Source organism: Mycetomoellerius zeteki, unplaced genomic scaffold (assembly GCF_001594055.1).
Source record: "Mycetomoellerius zeteki isolate Tzet28-1 unplaced genomic scaffold, Tzet1.0 scaffold289, whole genome shotgun sequence".
Lineage (NCBI taxonomy): Eukaryota > Metazoa > Arthropoda > Insecta > Hymenoptera > Formicidae > Mycetomoellerius > Mycetomoellerius zeteki.
In genome coordinates this window covers 97,778-119,539 of record NW_017257270.1, presented here as the reverse complement: position 1 = coordinate 119,539, position 21,762 = coordinate 97,778, and the positions used below count along the sequence as shown (strand labels likewise).

Sequence of the window (21,762 nt, the reverse complement as noted above, 5' to 3'; positions counted from 1 at the left end):
CGCATCTTAGAATTTTATTAAGAGTAAAGTTCCCCGCGGGACAAATACCTAACTCGCTTCACTACTAGCAAATTAATTTCACGTAACATTCCTATAGGTACATTCCTATAGGTCCCTTGCTTTATGTTAAATGTTTTTAAGTTTGTTTTTCTCAGTATTTCTGTAGTAAGAGTTGAAACAATAAGATCGCGACTTTTGATTGCATGCCTAAATCCGCCATATGTAATAGCAAAAACAAGCGCAAATTTTAAATATTTAAAAGTAAAAAAATAGGAAAAAGTATTATAGATGTACACACGTATAAAAACACTAGTTTTTCTAGTTTTATCAGTAGGAATCTAACATGTGCGAAAAAACCTAAAAAATACTTATAATACGGAAATCTACAAAGTTAAAATTTATCTAACTGCAAATCAACATAAATGCGTTGCATAAAATAAGATATGAAATCTATAATAATAATGTAATATTATAGAATATATAATAATCATGTGTTAATAAATCTCTTTATGTTATAACGGCTCCCCACGACTATAAATTCGGCTTTATACATAGTGTGTAATGTCACTAATTCGAATATCATAATTTTTTAACACGAGAACTACAATCAATAATATCAGACGTTGATATAAATTATCACCTTCAACGCTATGAGCGGTTCTTTCGTACTTAAAGCAAAATATACGTTGCCCCGCGTTTTTACAACGTAATTAATGCATACAAATCACGAATAAAAGCGCGCGTCGCACAAATTCCAGGAATGATTATCTCGACTTATATTTCCACGAAATTCCAGCATACACGGTCTTGGGACCCGTGGCCATTGGACCTCTTTTGCGCGTGTGTATATACGTATGTCAGGGAAGGTATTTATATTCAAGACGGTAAGAACGTGTTAGTCGATTCGCGCTCGTGCAAACGTGCCTTTACACGTGTTACTTACGACGTGCCGCAAGTAACGACGTTATGCGCGTGTATCGAGGAAGGAAAAGGGGACATTGGGATCCATAAAGGAGTTACTCTGACGATTGTACACGTGCCCGACGATGTGTACGATGCTTTATGACGGTTACGCTTTAACAACGCCGGCCAGGCTTACACTCAGACCGCATATTAAATATTAAACGATATCGATGACTCTCGCCAACGAGCCGCAGGTAGTGTAATCGAGCTCGCGAGAGAAAGAAAGGAGAAAGAAGCTGCCAACCGGCGGCAATTGCTATCGCGGCGAATCATCGGAATTTCCTTCGTCTTTACGCCTAACAGAATCTCCGTCGTAATATGCTTGATGAGTGCTGGAGGTTCTTTCAAGTAATTATCTGGTGGTCTTTTCCATTTTCCATCTCTCGTTTTTAATCTTTCATTCGAACCTCATTCATCCCATTGTCTCGCGCCGATAAAAATTATGCGATCATGTCTTAGATAAATTCATGCGAACGGTTTCACTTTTCACTTTGCCACACCTAAGAGAAAATCATATAACTGACCCTCGTAATTTACTTCGTGAGTAGTAGTGGTAGTAAATCACAGAATAATAATATCAAATAAGGTTTCAACTGCTTTCTAATTGCAAGAATATGAATTGTGTGATTGATGAACATTATTGTTAAAAAAAAGGACCATCTTCACCGTTTCATTTTCAAAAAAGATGCAAGAAATTCGAAAATGCAAAGGTGTCAACAAATTCTAATAATTATACGGAAAGAACAATTTTTGCTGAAAGATTAAAAATTTTGTCGGATGTTGTCTGAAAATTTTGGACCATCAAAATAACTGGTTGGAAACTCAAACTGATTACTAGAATGTAAAATTTTTTAGCAGCATTGCTTATCATTTTTTAGTTTTAATTATTTTGATAGTCTAACAATTATATTTTTAGATCTGTATCTAACAGAAATAAAGATCCTTCAGTAAAATCGTTTTTTTCATGTAAAAATCTGATGCGAAAAGTCTGATTCGATACACAAATATAATATAAAACTTTTTACTTAAGTTACCTTGACTCGCATGTTACACACGGCATATTATAAATGTTAAATTACTGCTGTAATAATAATCACTATGTCAATGTTATTTATTTTCCGCGGCTACTTAGCCACGTTTGACTAAGAGGCGCAAAATTTCCGCAATGCAGAAATGTGGTCATACTTCATTGCCGGGTGGATGATCGATCTGTCTGTCAGATTGGCATCGAGTCGCAATCATATCCTACCGGGCATCTGGTTGTTTCCACCGAGGCGTAAATCTCGACGGTATACTGAATTGAACATGATAAAAAATTATTTGCGCCGATAGCTCGATTTCACTACGTACAGTTCGCGTCCAATTAACCGGTTAGAACGGAAACGCTTCGAGCGAACGGGAAACGAAATTCGAAAGCAAGTACGACGAATCCGAAATGCGATGTTTTGCGCAAATTCACCGATGCATAATTAATTCTGAAATTAGTAATGATAAACGCGCGTATATAACAGGAAAGTTTTTATGTCAATTTAATTATAAGGAAATATTTTCAGTATCTCTAGAGAGGCATAAATACTACATAAGTTTTCGAAGTAGTGTAATTAGACACTGGAGTTTGTTGCGAAAACTAGGCACAGGTATTTATTCTGCCACAAAAGGGTAAAACTTATATTAAGATATTTTATGTTACTCATCATAAATAGACATGGCGATTATTTTCGTAATGTGGAAATCCGTACTCGCAGGAATACAGTCATACCGGTTTCAAGCTCTTCGTTTTAGCGCTAATATTTCGAACGCACAGATCGATCGTGTCGGCGAGCTCATGAATTTCTCCGATTAGCGCATCGCCGCAGCTAATTACCAGTGCAGCATTTCTTGCTGCGCATCTAAGAATGACCTAACAACTAGTTTGCAAGACTGCTCTGTAAATACCACGCGTGAGTCGCGTGTTTTCGTTTGATGAACGGTACCGCGTAATTTCCATTTATTATATATGGCATCTTGTTCGATAAACTCGAGTAAACGCGCGAGTAAATAATGCGATATAGGAAAAGTAACAGCACGGCTGGTTGGAGTAGAAATTATTTTCGCGCGCGACACAAATAAGAGATGAGCATTTCACAATTGGTGGCACATGTACTTTCGTATACGTACATATCGTCGCAGAACGTTAGCTTGTTCTTGCGTGCCTTACGATACTCGATAACTAATAAATAAGCAATCAATAGAAGAACAAAACTGCGTGTAGAGCGCTGGACTGTAACAAACACTTTGGAACCTATTTATTACCTAGTGCGCACGTGACTTTAACGGGTGAGAGTCGCTCTCAAAGAGCGATCTATTTACTCGCTTTCATTGCTATATTTAGCGAAATATCTGATACTTATTATGATTATTAATTTTATTTGTTTAATATGAAAGTTTAACAATACCGTAAAATGAAAATGAGACAATCACGATTAGCCTTTCGCTGTGCTTAGAAATATTAATTATCTCAACTCTGTTGAATTCTTTTGCAAATATTATTATATATTTTTTAATAATAGAAAAATCATAAAAAAAGAGATTAAATAATCATTCATTTTAATGTTATCAAAAATCAAACTTTATAACAATTGATTCATTAGATCGTGGCAAGTTTTAAATGTGTAATATCGAAAAACTTATCAATTTAAGAACCAAAAATCACATTGAAGATGTATTTCTTCAGAATAACATTTAAAAAAGATATAATAGCCATTTTTTTTATGAGATAATGTATAAATCGAAGTGAAATACTTCCAAATTTGATTATTTTTAATATTTACAATCTTCCTTCAATCAAGTCTTCAATTCGATGTTCGTCAAAAACTAGAAGACGTCAAAGAGAAGCATTCAAGGCGAACAGCATACATGATGTTAATGTTGAAAGGTCTTGTCCGTACCAATAACTAGTATGTATGCACACTGTAAACTACGAAGGCACGTATATTAGAGAGTATATTACAGTATCGAAAGTCCATTATTTCGCTGCAGGTGCTTTTTTCGCGGCTGTCTGTCGATTAGCGAGTGTTGTCGGCGTAAACGTGCAGGCTTCGACGAGGTAAATAGACGGCGGAAGATAAATGATCGTGGCGGTGAGGCGAAGTTAAATTGCATAAGAGCGTGATTAGCCTCGATTTCAGGCTGGCGAACACCACGTCCGGCCGGGCGCGATCGACGCAATAAAATATAAGCTGGTGAAAAAAATCCAAGGTTCCTGCGATCCTATTGTTCATGGCGATGTCCTTATTTACTGTCTTGGGGTAGTGCCTCGTATGATCTTGTCTGATATGGGAAGGAATCTTAAGGTGCCTTGACAGCAATAATCCGAACCATCCAATTAGTAATAATTACTCGCCGTTTACGTGACGAAACGATGGCTAAATACGTGCCGCACCGCTCTCTTTGTCCTTCGCCTTCAGCTTCCGCCGCATCGTATCACAGGTGTCACGCGATAAATTAACATCGCGACGATAATCGTCAGTCTCGTTCGCTTTACTTTCGTTATACAGTGGCAAAGCAAACTGGTCGACCACACAATCTTCATCCGAGGACGTCTATTATCGATTCAGGAATAATCACCAATAAATTACTGTCGTGTCATGGCCAAGCGGGAACGCGCCTACGTTCTCATGATCGCGATCGACCAATCGGGACACGGCCAATTCGCGAATCAAGCATTATCGTTAGTAATTAGCGTGGATCTCATTCAAACCAAATACTACATTCTAGATTCCATGACATTTTATTGATTGAATTTGAAATCTTGATTGTAGTGCATAAGTAGAAAAATACGATCAAATTATATTTTCAATAAAAAACAGCGGGAAAGAATCTAAATTTGTATGTTAAATTTAAAAGAACTAAATTTATTTATTATCGTTAATCTAATTTATGTCGCAAAAGAATGTTCAGAATTCTGATCTATTTGCACGTTTTTCTGGGAACGTAATAATTTCGAGCAAAAAACGTACAAACAGATCAGAATTCTGAACACTGATTTCCGACATAAATTAAATAAACGATGAATTTCAGTTTTTCTATAAATTCAATATATAAATTTTTCCCTTTATTTTTTAACGGAGATATATATGATTTTTAATTAAGAAGATAATCTGTAAAAATATTATAGCTTAGCTCTTTTCTTACATTATAATCAATCAAAAATCCTTTAAATATATTCATAGACGTCTTTTTATAAAAAATAAACTATGAATATAATTTAATTTTATGTTTTACTATACCTATAAGTTAAGTTTTGCTACAGAAAGAGAGAGAGAGAGAGAGAGAGAGAGAGAGAGAGAGAGAGAGAGAAAACTGTATACAATTACTAGTTTAATTAGGTAGCTTTGATGCGGGATATTCGTGACAATTTGGTTCTGTTCGACAGATGTTTTAGTAGACTATAATGAAGATTTATATGGCTCGAGCAAGGATGCGACGTTTCGTCGGATACAATTTGTGATTACGGAAATTTCCGTGTTACGCGTAAATTACTTCGACGGCAAAAAGATTATAAATTTGATCCTACATTTCATTTACGCGACTTTATTTATTGTGATAAAAACCCGAGCGCGGGAACGTATATGATTATTAGTCGATCGGCTATGTAATTATGCGTGTATTAAAATTTATGAGGGACATCGAGCTAGGCGACCGTATGTTATCATCGGCGTTTATCGAAGATTCATCTCGTTCGGATTATGGTCAAGATACTACATCGAAATCGCATTTACGTCAGAGATGCACGGATTTAATGACAAAAATGATAAAAAACCAGCTACGTAATGCAAATCTTTAATGTCAGTTAAAAGTATTTATTACGCTAGACTTTATGCGTTAACAGATTCTATTTGTGCTTGGCGTATTGACGCAATAGCGTACAAATAATCGAAGGACGATGCTCCTGAAGGAATTAATGAATGATGAATAAATCGCGTTTCATTTGCTTTATTTTATCGGAGACAATTAGTTATGGTGTGCGACAGCTAGATAGTGCACGGAAGAAAGGAAGTTTTACTCATATCACTCACGTTAAATGTATATAATTATACACGAGTGTATAAAAATTATTCGCAACAGGAGCACCGATATAAAAAGCTCTGACGTAATTATCGTTCGAGTATCGGAAGAATGCAGCGAGCAATGGGCTTGGTTCGATCGATGGAATATTGCTAATAAGGATACTGGAATGCAAACGTGCATAATAATCATTGATTTAACTACCACCTGCGTTACCAGCATTTCCATAATTCGGGGTCAAATCGAAACGATTGTTCGTAGCAGATTCTCCAAATTTGCACGCGCCTAACCATAGACTAACAAATCAAAATTAACGGCTGTGCGAGAACATCTTTAAAGGTAGGAATCTTATCCAATCGGTATATTATCCAGCGACAATGGCTCGTTACGTGATGCCGTGACATTTTTCGTGCCAGTTTTCTGCGAACGCGCCGCCGAGTTTCGACGTGGAGAGTCGCGCGAACGATTATTATTGTTACCGCGAATGGTCATCCGGGACAAGCACTTAATACTAATTACAGGATTCTCTGAGCAATTATTTTGTTATTCCGAGGTCGTCGTAAGGGTCGCAGTCGCTTTTATGGTAATCGTTAACGTTAAAAGCTACATACGTGTCTCAGAATGCATTCATCGCGAGAGCACGGAGAATATTCGCGCGCGAGATCCTCATTACGGCTATAGCTTTATTATTATTGTGAATTAATCTCTTAGGCATAATTAGAAAATCATAGACCAGCCAGTAAAAATACCGTACGACATTTTCGCAACATTTACCTGCCATTTCATCCCCAATTACCAAAAATGTCATATGGAATTTCTTATGTAACTCATACTTTAGATGTAACATATATATATATATATTATATGGTTTATTGTGTCATTAATTTCACTTATACTGAATAAGATAAAAATATTATATAATAAATTAAAAAAAATGTTATTCTTAAGTAAATGTAATTTATATAGTTTATGTAACATTTTTCTTTGCCTCATGGATGCACGCAAGCCTCGAGTTATGCAAATTCTTTGTGAGTGCACCTCTCGCCTAATCATTAGGGACGAGAATACAAATTTCTTGGTTTTTCATCTCTTCTCGCAAGAAAGAAAAAAAGTTCGTTTTTCTTCCCTATATAAGGGGAAGGGGAAAAAAAACACCACAACCACTTGTGTTACGGACGATCTCGACACGCGATAAGATTTTATGTGAGGATGCGGATCGATTAAGCCACGTTCATGCTGCAGCCACTCACGCGGTCGCAAACTATGACTAATAGCTTTCGTTGCGTTATTTATGGCGAAGCGGCGATTACTTCCTATGCGCCGGCACGATCGAGAAACGTCCGCGGCTTTCGCGATCGATCGATCGTGGCGAAACGACTTCTTTCCAGTCTTCAGCACCTGAAGAGGTCGTCCATCATCACCTCCGTGATGATGGAAGTCAATGGGCTAATAGACGTGTCACTAGACCACACAAGTGGTGCATTCGTCTTTCATCTCACACTACGATCAATGGGAATGCCTCTAGCTCCGGAAATTGTCGCTATCATAAAGTGATTCTTTCCTAAGCATTCTATTTTTTATTAAAAATTGTATAATAAGAAAAATTGAAGAACAAAATATAGAAAAATAACCACTCTTTTAAAAACTTGAAATACTTTAATTAGAAAATTCACAATCTAATTTAAATTTTATTAATTTTGTTGTATTTTATATTGTTTTTGATTGCAATTTATTCTGATTTATCAAGTTTTTAAAAGAACTTTTTCGGTCAAAATTAATATCATAATTCTTAAATTGTAGCTTTAATTAATGTAGAATTTCTTAATTAGGAAATTAACCTAATTTCGAAGTGAAGTCTCTTGATTTTTGATTGTAATAATCGAGTTAAATTGTTATATTTATGAGAACCATTCGACTATACGATTAATACTGAAACTGTTAAAACACGTTAATTCTATTTTGAAGTACAACGTAGAAACAGTGTCCAGGTCTAGATAGAAGATGGTAACGCGGTAAATTTGTATGCAAAGTTGCAAATTGAACGCATGTAATAAGTTCTTGGCACGTTATTCCTCGTGGGTCGCGATTAATTGCCGAGTTCCTTGCCACCGCTGGAAGACGTCTTTTGCAACAGCGAAGTTAGACCACATCGCGTGACGCGTAGCGAGCTCGACTGATTTATAAGACGTGCATCCTCGATTCGATCGCGACTAGACATGGTACCGCGAATCGAACGCGAGAGTGAACGTCGGAAAAAGGAGAGAGGACATCGAGAAGAAGAGACCTTTGAAGTGCGCTGCATCGCTACGGGTCTTCTCTTCGCCGTGTGTGTCTCTTCGACTTGCTTCTTCTCTTCATCTCCTTCCACTTAAATCTCTTCTTCATCGTAAGCGCGAGAGATTCACGATTCCTCGAATTCGAAAAACTGGTTCCGCAACTCTTCGACATTCAACGAAGCACAGTCCGATGAGTGGCAAACATTTGTTGCCGCTCCGTCATCCGTTACGGATCAAATTGATGAAGATTGATTGCCGAAGATTGTTGATTGTTTTAATGCGTGGGGAATGTCACGTGTTTTGAAGGTAAAACGGAGTTAATGTCTCGATCGCTTATTAACAAGCTAAAAAGCTTCGATTTAATTAAACAAAGATAGATATATATTGATATATAGGCGTATTTATTGCATATAAAGAAACAGAGAGTCCATTAACAGTCATTTTGCCAGAAAAGACTTGTAATTATACGTAATTAAAAAAACAACAGGATTTCAATGCTGCTTTTGATTTATGATGTATCTACTTTATTTGAAATTATTTATTTGCAATTGAATGACGATATTCTTGCAAACCATTATAAATTGCTGTTTGCGTTTATTTCGCGATCCATCGAGGGCGAGTCGGGATCGGGTTTTAATTAGTTATAAACACGAACGATCGCGCATTCATTTGCGCGGCAGCAATGCGTATTCGTCGGCTGCGTAAGCGCGGCGGCTGCAGTTCGCTGCGACAAACCAGATTCTTCACGGTTAATTTGCAGATCGTGGCGGCTGGTTTTCACTGTTGACGCTATCACACGCTGCGCGCGTCTCTCTTTCGAGACGAGAGAAGCGTACATAGAGAGATAGAGTAGGTATGCTATACGTCTATTATACTGCTGGGACTTATCGCACGTCAAATCGTCTTATCGATGCCTGAACGAGTCGTTGGGATCCGACTCGCTATAAAAGAGAATGTTGCCCGCGTTGCCGTCAAATAAATGACTTTGTGTGCACATTCCTCGTGCATCTGCCAATTATCCCCGTGGAATTAATTGATAGGACGATCATATCGCCGTCTTATCCGCGACGGAATAGATACCGCGCCCTTATTTTCTTACTTAATTATTTTCAACTTCGCTCGGTGTTGCGTAGCGAAAAATTGATGTCAATGATAAATCGGTCGGTGCAAGAAATTCCTTCAAGATCCTATTTTATGTATTTGTTTTATATATATATGTTTTATATATAGCACGTGTAATTGCGATATTCACGGTGATGTGAGGTATTCCTTGAGTCTCTAAATATCATTCCTAATTAATTAGTTGAAAAACGTTGTTATAGAACAGCTTGTATCAAGACTTGGTTTGACGGAATTGACATTTCAGAGAATGATATAATACTTGGTCAGATTCTGAAAATTCTTTCATAAAATCACAGGATCTTTTAATTCATATAGCTTTTCTATCGACAAGTCGTGCTTTGATTCTTGATTGTAAATGGCTTTTCAAAAAAATCTTTATTATTTATACAAATCCTTACATCCATAAATATTGGATTGCACGTATCCACAGAATATTTCCAAGTGGATCTCGCCTCGTAAGTGTATTTACGCATACACTTAAAAAAAAATTCAGATTAGTATCCGCAAGTATACTATATATATGACTTCATACAATTCGCGTACTAGCGTCTTTACATACGTTGTTGCGCACGAGTTAGGATTTGATCACAAGAAAAGGGCAAAGTTCGATCTGTCGACTTACATGAGATTGCTGCGATGCGATGATCATCGATGACGCCGCGAGGTCATTCATCATCCCCGTGACACGTACAAAATCACGGCTTGTTGCGCGTACAGGCGCATATATACGAGTATAGCGCGAACCGAGAAAACCGTTAGCAACGCTTGGCACATTCAACCTCTTCGGACTTACGTCGCAAACCTCCCGGTACATACGTGGTTTACGGTTAACTAAAGTTCATGCACGATTCTGCATCCCACGCGACGAAATGAAGATTCATTTAAATCCCTCCTTCTCTTCTTCTCCTCGTTAATGTAAAATTTCGGTTTGGTCAAACATTAAATATTACAATCGCGACATCGAACGATGGCAACAAGAATTTCACTAGTGCATGAAAAAAACCAATTAAACCAGATAATAAAATTGAAAAACACAAAAGAACGTAAGGGGGACAAAATTTGGTAGTTGCCTATATACATGATTTATGGAAAATGGTAAAGTAACAATTCCGCAACCGTGCTCGGATCCTTCATCAAGGACATAATTAATTAGCAAACAGACAAATACATTTGTGTGAAAAATTATTATACCACATATCAGCAAATAAACATAATGTAAATACTTTTACCCAGTAATTCGTTTTAGAAACCATTCCAATTCCGTTTTCAAATAAAAATTTTAATTAAATGATTTATTTAATGATTAAATGTATGACGTAATTAATTTAATAAGTAAAAAATAAGAATTAAAAAACATATATCTTTTTTTAAATATTACATGAATATAGCATATGCTTAAATTAAAAAGTGAATATAATTGATAAGAGAAATATCGTAGGATAAATTAGAACAATTAAAGAAATTCATAAATCTTGATAAGTAAAACTGTATTTATGTGAAGGTATTTATTGAGGATTTCTCGATAATAGAAAACTTCATTAATGAATTTATCCTTCGATTTATCTTGTAAAATGATCTTCGATCAACTGTCAAAACCCGAAGCGATAGGATGGAAGAATATTGGAAAATCAATTTAGACTTTAAAGCACTTGGAGTGCGTTCTTAAGGCTACTTCTCTTGCAAAATTATCTTTCCTTTACTTCCCCTTGGCGAGGCATATATTACCGCGGTAGGACGAGTGCACCTCGTAAATCACTCGTCGTTCTGCAACATACAAAAGAGAAACAATGACTGGTTCTGCAAGAGTCATATACACGTATAAGTGCGTATCGAATGCTGCATAACTGTGCCTCTGAATAATGACGTATTTGTGCTACATTTACTACAACCTTAAATTAAGATTTAAATTTTTCTATGTCTTTAGGAAAATATTATCTCACATAGAAAAATAGAAAACATACAATTATATGAAAATATTGTGTGAGTTTGCGATATTTTTAAAATAAATATTATATAAAAAGATATAATATATTACTTGAAAGAAATTACAAGCTTCTCTTTTTTTATTTAATCAATGTATTGCATTAATTAAATTAAACTTTCTAATGTTCGAAAATTTTTAATAAGATATAATGTTAATAAGATGATAATGTTATACTTTGAGAAATATATATATATATATATATTACTAGCGTATTTACTTAATCAACCTGCCTACAAGAAATTATCACGTTAAGTGGTCGTAGGCGTTAGTGGGTCACAAAAAGAAAAATACTTTTCCGGAAAGTATTCCAAACACTCAGGCGTTCGTGATTTATGTATTACATAGCGGATAGCTGTAATAAGCCGGCACATCGTTTCGCGCGTAGGTGCTTGGGAGATCAAGATCAGCGTTTCGTAACGACGTACCGCAATTTCTTATGTACGTCTGCCGCTATTCCTCAGACTTCGTGACGATATAAGTAAATAACGTATCAACGTGGTGTAAATCTCATATACCTGTACCACAAACGGATACCGCTGACCGTTGCGGACACCCACGTATAACAGAGCATCTCGTAATCTGTCGGATGCTTGGCGTAGGCAGGACACTAGTAGCTTTCCGTCGCGATTACAGGTGCAGAAATGGTCAGGTAAAATTTTGCAGTTAACATTCTCGACAAATCTGATAATGTAACGTCTCATTGAACGTTCCACGTCTAAACGTTCCTCGCTTAACGATGTCGCGCGAATACGTCGAATAGCAAAGTACGAAGAGCAGAAGAAGGTTCGTGTTACTCAAAACTCGCTTACAGAAAGATTTCACAAGTACACAAAATCTATTTGCTAAGCCGTGAAGCGAGAGTAAGGAGATAATAAGTAAACCGGTATATCCCATTATCAATAATTGCAAAACTTTGTTATGAGGCAATTAAAAGGCTTAGCTAGTGCAGTAAAGACGGCGCTTGAGGTTACTGGATTTCAAATTTAGATAACAATGTGCCCAATAATGAAAGCGTATTTGCCAACACTTATCAACGTCGTATACGTATTAAAGGTAGGTGCGCGTAGGTTCTCCTCTATGTACCTGCGTGACTTACAAGACCCAAGTATATATTTCAACGGATGTTAAAGTCGCGGCCGCCGATTCCATCGGTGCGTTCCGGACCTCCGATCATTACGCCCGTTATAAGCTGTCACATAGCTCATCTTATACACGCGCTTCTTCTTACCGGTATACGGGCAGCGTTTCCAATTTCTTTTTTCCTTTTTCCCCTTGATTTTTCACAATCAACCGTCTACGTAGAATTAACTTAAACTGCACTTTCAATCGGTTCGAAGCATCTAGATGAAACACTTATTGCTTTGTCTAACATACGTATGTATAATATAAAGTTCTTTGTCTTCATCGAATCAACCAATTTTGTCGTCTCTTTGATGAATTTCGAATTGATTTTCATGCCTGATACTTTCGTTCCTAAAAAAATGAATTACATTGTAAACTAATCGGGGAGAACGTATTGTGAAGCGTTCAGGAAGTGAACAGTTCTCGTTGCACGCTCGCATATGAGAATCCTGAAAGGTTAAGGAGAAGATGATGCTCTCTCGCGTACCGTTGCGTCAGCGGCGCAAGATAAGACTTTCACTGAAGAGTCAAGTGTCCAGAAGTGAGAATACGAAACTCGGGATAGCTTTTACGATCGTCTTACGAGAGTTTGATTTCCGGCTTCGCCGAGCAATTCAGCCGTCTCATGAGATTCGCGTCAGTTGCAATTTAATTCATAGTTCTCCTAAGGAAGAAGGGAGATTCGCGATATTCGGCATTTGAAAGACTCGAGAAATGAATTAATGTAATCAGACTTAATGACAGCACGATTAATTAGACGACGTATCTTTCCTCGAGATGGAAATTCCACCTTTCTCCCGCGAGATTCATTTCACTGTTCTCAACCGGCCCTCCCACCGATCTTTTCCTCAGCGCATACTTGTGTCGTATAATACGAGTACTTTAGACGCGCGGTATCCGAGATTGAGACTAAAACCGAAGGCAATGTCTGCAATTACCATTTACAAAGCCGAATCTTTATTAGTCAAACGTAATCGTAGGCGTACATTACAGAACGGAATGGAACACACGTGATATCGATTAAGTCAGCAATGGTGATATAATTTATAACGTTGTGAACACGCGAGCGCGGATAAAATCAATCTTTCCTTGGATCTCTTTTGATATTTTATAAATGCAAACTAAACTTTTAATGATCATGAGAAAATTATCTTTTTAATAAAAAAAATTCGACATTGAAATTATTAAAAAATGGTTCGATATTCCACAAATGATTTTATCAACGTTTTCACTTATCATTGAATTAATCTGAACGTCGAAATATCCTTGTTGACAAAATTTAAATATTGGATAGGTAAGTTATGCTATTGATAACTCACCGGTAAGAGAAGTAAGGACAAGGGCGAGTGCCTCGCGGCCGCCTGTCTGAGAGTGAGAAAGTGCAGTAGGGAGTCCTCCGCTGCCCTCAGCTCGTCCAGTGTCCTCCTAGCCTCGCTGTATTTCTCCAAGTATTCCCAGTAAGAGTTCCAAAACGGGCCGGGGAATAAGTCACCTGTTGACAGCGTACACCGCCATAATTAAAATCTGTCTGTGCTGCGGCGTATGGAAAAAGCATCGAATTCCGTTATTAAATTACACGAGACTATCTTTCGCCAGCCGTAAAATAATTGCGCTTGTCATATCACCCGGCGGAAGGTTTTACGTTCTCCTCAGACGGTAATTAACAGCACCGTCCGACGCGCGCATAAACGCGTTGCGGTAAACGCAAAGCAGAAAATAAAATAGTATGTCGCGTGCAGTGAAGTAAACCGTGGCGCTAAAAAGGAAATTAAAATCGAATCGGAATTATTACCACATGCCACAATTATTACCTCTATTTTGTTTCATATGTTTTTCGTCGACGATGAGATATTCCTCATCTCTCTTTCCTTTTTTTGTATTGGAAAATGACTTACCTTTGGAATTAACATTTTTGCCCGCGTTCCGTTTCCCGGCGTGAAATGCAGGCTGCACCGTGTAATTCGCAGATTCAACTCATCGCGAATTTACGGTAGTCCATAACCTCATGTACGTTCGCACCATGAATTGACATCGCGTAATTACATCCTTCGAATGACGGCCTCTGCGTGTAAAAAATGCGAGCTCGCACGCGTGAGTCACGGCCGGGCGGGCGTGAAAAAATGCACGCGATATCGTGTTTCGAGATAACGCTCGAACGGCACGAATAAATTCCCCTCGCGATATGTACACACGAACCGCGGTGCCGATTTACGATTCGCCGTCGTCGTCCCATACGATAAAGGACTGGCAAGCGTATTAATGTAAATTCGAAATGGCTGGTGACAGTCATTTCACGGTAATAGAGGCAACGGGAGATGAAGAGTACTCAGCAGCAGAGCGCGAGCCAATCGAAAACGAAATATTCGACTCGCCTAATGCACAAAGCATGACAAATCTCAATCGGGGGATATCGCTTAATTAGCGCTCTTTTTTAAACCGGGGGCAACTGCGCTTGTCGATCGTTGTTGCGTCCATCACGCGCGATTATCGAGGAACGTAAAAGAAAAAAGAAATTAAGAGAAAGAAACGAAAGAAGGAGATTCCTCACGTATATACGCGCGATTATCGAAGGGAAGAACGCACAGTCGCCCTTGATAAGTTCCACTTTACCAGTTTCCTAAGATGTGCAGAGCCGAGAACTGCTTGTCTCTCTCGCGGGGCATAATAAACTCGTTAAGGTCGCTTGGCATCGTAATCGATAATCGCGCAACGATAGCTAAGAAGCTACGCGTATGCGTGCATACTCACTCGTCTTGAAAGCACCGCCGTCCCAATTCTCGAGTGCCCCGCGGATCTGAAAAGAAGCAAAAGGGCACGGTAGAGAATTGGCTTTTAAAATACAATGACCAATATATACGAGGAAAGAAACGGAGGGAGAGATTATGTATAATGTATGAAGAGAGATGACTTGAGTTCGAGGCGCGATATATACGCTCCTTTCCGATTCATTATTTTCGATCTGTCGTTTCCATCACTTGTCACTTAACCCAAAGCCTTCATACGTTGCTTATTACTTTGTATTATTGTAAGAATATTTTCGCACACTTGTGCCGACGATTCAATAACTACCGCTGAACTGTTCTTACTACGATACGTTCGCAAAATTATTCGAGATTGTTAAATTTATCACAGTTAAAGTATGATGATTTATATAGCATCAGTTTTGGTAATAGAAAAATTATAATTAACGTATGTATTCAATGATTATGTGATTTCTTCAGAATAGAAAATATGAAAGATAAGTATTTTGAAGTTAATAAAGTAAATTCATCCCTACTTCGTTTCAAGATAATTTTGCTTAAATCTTCATTATATTTCATTAAATCCAATAATTTTCTCGACGGTTGAGGGCGGAAATATTATATAATTATTCCGTTGACGGCACGCTCTCCAAGTATCTGACTGATCGTTAGAAATATTTGTAGCGAGATGATGTCGAAGACCCTAAACGGTTCGAGGTCAAACTACGTCCTCGAGAAGAGCGTATATTTATCTGTTGACTTATGACGCAGCATTATGCCCAATCAGGACATCGTCCAAAGAAGCACATTCTATATGAATGAGCTTAGTAATCCTCAAGACTTCCATACACAAAGGCGGTCGGCAGGTCGTCGATAATGTTACGGTAGCTACATAGCAAAGCAGTACCGGTAATGTAAATTCCACGCGGCCCACATTCGCATAAGTCATTCTTAGGACTTTAATATTAATCGCCTTATGATACAGTTATAGACAAAGAGGAGAGAAGGGGGGAGGCGAGATTCCTCCACAACTTTTCGATATGCGGATGCATGACTCTTTTTATGGGCGCGATAATAAAATGGAAATAAACCGGTCTATGGAAAGAATAGCGCGATACATCTGGCACGTAGTAATTAATTTCGCCGTAATAAACGTGCCGCGCTTTGTGAAATTGTATTACACGGTTTTGGAGTAAGAAGAGCCGCGCTCGCGCGCGAAGGAAGGATGAGCTTGGGTTTTACGTATGTGAGATACGCAAAAGAGTGACGGACGGGATGCAGGGTTTCTCCAAGGCCCTTTAATGGCAAGGTCTTCCAGGCCACGCAGGCGGATGGAAATTATCGACGAGAGTCAATCAGCTTGCCTCCGAGCTACGAATACGTATCTATCGAAGGCACCGTGTAATCACAATAAAACTGCCGCCGCACTGCCGCGCACCGTGTACGAGAGAGCTCAATTCCTAACAACCAATTTGTTCCGGTTTAATTGCTACGTCTCTACGTGTGCTATCACAGGAAAGCAGAGCTCTCTTGGCTTTAACGCAGCAGCCGGCCAACAATTATCGCGATAAATTGTACGCCGATCTTGCGAGCGTACTTCAAATTTCAAAGGCACGTAGACTGCAATGCAACGTTCTCTCCGGACAATGTGAACTCAAGAATGAAGGTAGAGAAAATATGAGGGAAGTCGTCTTTTCGCTCGAAATATCTTAACGCTAAATTGGAATATGTGAGTAGCTTTTAAGAAAATATACGCGCGATTTTATAGAACAGTAAAATTTTATGAGATAATAAAATCACATATGTTTTTAGCTAATATGTAAACTGCTATGACATATGTAGGGTTTTAAATAATCAATTCAAATACAATAATTTTACTTCTTTTACTTCAACTTTTTACGATTATTACGTAAACTTTAAACATAAGAAACACGTAGCATGACACAAATCAATTCCTCCGCGTACCTTCGCATATAAATGGATCATTAGATTAATTTAAAAAAAATCAAACATCGGATTAGAAAACATCGGAATTGAGTTTAACTCAGTTGCTGGAACAGGTCAATGATCCACTCTTATCCGAACCTAAAAGATTAGAAGAACGACGACATGTTGAGCTATAAACCCAAGCGATAAGGTATGTGGATGAGGCAATTTCTGAAGGGAAGATCAGATCTTCATTTTAAAAGAGACTAGACTTTCCGTAGGTAGAATTTTAACATCGTCCAACTATTCTTCTAGTTTACTATAATTAATAATCTTTTGATCCCGTAAAATTTTAATACAATTTTTAGTTATACATATATGAGGTTTCGTAGGTAATTACACGTTTTCCTCAAAACAGCAACGGCTTATTTGACGGTCATTTAGTTGTATTCATTAGCTATTAATAAGAAAATTTATATACCTACGTCTGCATATAAAACAGTAATTATATTTAAGTCGCCTCAATATGCCTCAGCACAAGAGGCTCAAAGTCAGGACGTATAATTAAAACATTTACCGCGGTAAGCGATACTTCATGTAGCATAGAATGTTGCATTCCATGCAAGGAATTTTTATCGCACCGTCCGGCAGTATCACGCATTACGTATCGATAAGTCACTTGGCTCGAATCGAGAAGAGAGATGATACCTGGCGTGAAATGAAAAAGGGAATGCGTGTATGTGTACGATGCATGTAGAAGCAATGATACGTGCGCCGCATCGTCACGTCGTTCCTGGGCGTCACGATGTGATGCGTCGGCGTGTCGATGCGTTTCTTATTGTCAGATACGTATCTATGTTAAGCGCGCACGCACTGCGTGCCTCCATGCATTTATGCATCGCATTATACGCGCCGACCGACGATACGATAGGTACAGGGTGACCCATTCGTTTTCGAGGCTGTCGAGAGTAGAGGAAGTGTGTCTATGTCTCGAGCGGTCATGAATTATGTATGCATACGCGGTCGGAGATTGTCATGCCGCATCATTTACTCTTGCCGTGAATGGCAAGGAAAATAATTAATAAAATAATTACAAAGAACCCACGATCACAGTCTCGATTATCGGAAATCGCGTTAAATTCGACGTAAACGTCACCGCACGTTAAACGTGACCGCACGAGCAGTCTGGTTATAAAGTCGTGTAAAATAATTAGACGATCAAGTAAATTAATCGGCTGTAAAATTATTAATTAAACAGGCCTTCAGAAAAAAAATACGCGTGATGTGCCTTTGATTCTATCGCGATCTCGTATACGGGGTGTACACACTAACCTACAATCCCTAACCTTCATTTCAACGATAAAACTTAAGACAAATCCGGAATCGAGTTCTTTTCTAGTCAGCATCCCGCGAAACGAAAATCCGAGTTAAATCGCGAACTGACTTACAAACAAATTTAGCTGTCCTAAAATTGGAATCGTGAGACGCGAAACACTTGATGCACAACGCCATGGTAATCAAAAAAAACTGTGAGCAAAACCTTCACATTCGAACGAACTTGGCGTGCCTTTTTCGGTCTTGGCTCTCCTGGGCTCTTCCACTGGGATGATTGAGCTTTGGTTTCGACGTCATAACCATATACCCATGTTTCGTCACCAGTTATAACCCTTTTGAGCAGATCAGGATCATCATTGACGTCGTTCAACATGTCTTGGGCGATGTTCATGCGACACTGCTTCTGATCCAAATTAAGCAGTTTTGGAACGAATTTCGCTGACACACGTGTCATACCCAAAACATCCGTTAAAATTGATTGGCATGAGCCAAACGATATGTTAAGATCATCAACTATTTCTCTAATCGTGATTCGACGATTTTTCAACACAATTTCTTTCACTTCCTGAACATTTTCGTCGGTTTTTGACGTGCTGGGGCGTCCAGAGCGAGGTTCATCGTTAACATTTTCTCGGCCCTCTTGGAATAACTTATACCATTTATAAACATTTTTTTTGCTCAAAGTTGACTCACCGTACGCCACTGTCAACATTTCAAGAGTTTTTGAACACTTAATACCATTTTTTACACAAAAATTAATACAAACTCTCTGCTCCATTATTTTCAAAAGCAAAAAATCGCCGAGCACGCAAACACGAGTCTAACCTTTATGCCTCTCACATAAAAACAAAACATGCTATATAGTCAAAACTGTGAACATATGATCGTGACGAGTGTACCAACACAACAAAAAAAAATTTTTTAAATTAGAGTGTACAGAGCGCGCGAAATTCAAAAAGTCACCTTACTTTTTGATCACACCTCGTATGAACAACCACAAAGGCAATGGCTGCGGCTCTTCTATTCCCTGAATAGTGATGGACGTTCGATTATCGATAATCTCGGTCGGCATATTACGATGAACGCCATGGCCAATTTTTCGCTCGTGCTGCTTCTCTCCGTCACGCGGATACGCAGATGCGCATTCCTCGGAGGCGGTTTTAATTATACGTCGCACGCGCACACCCGTCCCTTCGGCCCTACCGCCCATCTAGGACGACGACGAGTATGCGAACGGAGGGCGTACCCAAAAAAAACAGATCGAATTCCTGCACGTTATTAGAGACCTACTATGCGTATATGTACATATGTATGTATGCGTTTATCCCATTATTATTTTATAGTCGCCAGGATGGTCACACGTCTCGTATTCTTTTCTCTCTTCCCTCGCCTCTTTTTTCTTTCCTTTCTGAGTGATTGACGATCGATAAACAAGATCATACGTTCATCTGCACCTGCGGCATCTATATTTTCTACATGTTGATTCATCGGTTATCCACCCAGATAGACTTGTATGACGATCACGATATGCACAAATTAATTTACTGAAAATTTAGAACAATTTTATAATTATTTATGACATTATAAAAGCGAAAACGTTTATATTAAGGAAAATATAAAATTTAGGTTATTTGAATGATTAAATTTTTTGTTATACAAAAAAGAATTACAAAAACATATGTATGAAAATATATCTTCAGATCTATAATATTCGTTTTACGATATTGCTATATGAAATATTTACATCATACATAATTAAATGAAATACATCGTATAATGATGCACATTTGCAATTATCATGTGATGCTATAGAAAGCTTAAATAATTTTTAAATTTTTCTTCATTTCATGCCGCATAAAGTAAGATAAATATACTGTAAAATTTGGGTAAACAAATGTCGATTTTGATATACCGAATTTTGTTGAAAGAATTCGTAATCCTGATGTGATGTCATAGTAAGCATAAATGATTTGTAAACTTTTACTTATTTCATGCCGCATAAAGTAAGATAAATATACTATAAAGTTTAAATAAACATGTCGATTATGAAAAATTCGCGCGAAAGTCCACAGAAATCACGCAGTGTGGCGTTGATTTTTCCATCGAAAGTTGCATGGTTTGAAGAGGGACACATGATGGAAATGTGGACTTGACCTTGAGTGACCTTGTCAAAATCAAGTTAAGGTCATTAATGTTTTTTTTCTTAAGTAGAATCCCTATTTTTTATTACATATTCTTGTAGCTAACCTCGAGAGCTTTCCAAAACACTATAATTAAATTCATTTTCATTAAGTTATATACTTTTCGAATTATAAAGGCTTGAAAATTACAGTACCGCCGGCATTAGCATTACCCAAGGTGTCCGACGGACGGCTAAAACCTCTTGTTGTTCAGAATCATGGATAACTTTGTTCCTGGATAAATTTGTCAAGATCAAGGTCATTGGAGGTTGTTTTTCTTATTTTCATTTTTGCACAAAAATTCATTTCTACGTAAAAATGAAAATAAGAGGTACAACCTCCAATAACCTTGATCAGACACCCGTATATAAACATGCATATTACATATATGATCAGTACGAATGACAAAATAAAATCCAATATATGTCAAATTTATAAGTGTTCAGACAAGCGTGCGATTAGCTCAGCGTTAGCGTAGGTAGGCTACCACCCCAAAGATTGTAGGTTCAAATCCCGTCGATACTCCATGCGTTTTCAAGAATATTTATAATTGCGTTATATAATTATAAGAATTTGTATGTACAGAAAAATAATTAATAAACTTAATAATTATTCCGAAAATAAAAAATAAAATCTAAAAAAAATAAAAACAAATTAAATTATAATTAAATTTTTTTTTCGTTAAAATATACTCAGTAGACAAATGTACATATACTTTACAGCAACTTCACGTTTATCTTACAATCATCCAATGCTTCATAGATGAGCCGATTAAGATCCGAAATATTGCAGCAGCATTTAGTAAATCAGAAAACGAAATATCATGATGTGCAAATATGATGTAAATATGAGACACTAAGAATCAGATTTTTGTTTGTCATATTTACATCATATTTGCGTCATAGTATTTCATTTTCTGATTTACTAAATATGACTACAATTGATTCTACTTAAAAAAAAAAACATTAATGACCTTACCTTGATTTTAACAAGGTCAAGTCCACATTTCCATCATGTGTCCCTCTTCAAACCATGCAACTTTCGATGGAAAAATCAACGCCACACTG

General features: G+C 37.6%; 1 protein-coding gene across 1 annotated transcript in view; it reads right to left on the bottom strand.

The window, feature by feature from the left end:
- LOC108724304 (rho GTPase-activating protein 20) overlaps nt 1-21,762 on the bottom strand; it is a 243,266-nt gene that overhangs the window by 134,573 nt on the left and 86,931 nt on the right. The window contains exons 5-6 of the mRNA XM_018450621.1: nt 15,262-15,307; nt 13,833-14,005 (exon numbers count right to left, since the gene is read on the bottom strand). Of these exons, the coding sequence (XP_018306123.1) occupies nt 13,833-14,005; nt 15,262-15,307 (219 nt within the window). The remainder of the gene's footprint in view (nt 1-13,832; nt 14,006-15,261; nt 15,308-21,762) is intronic.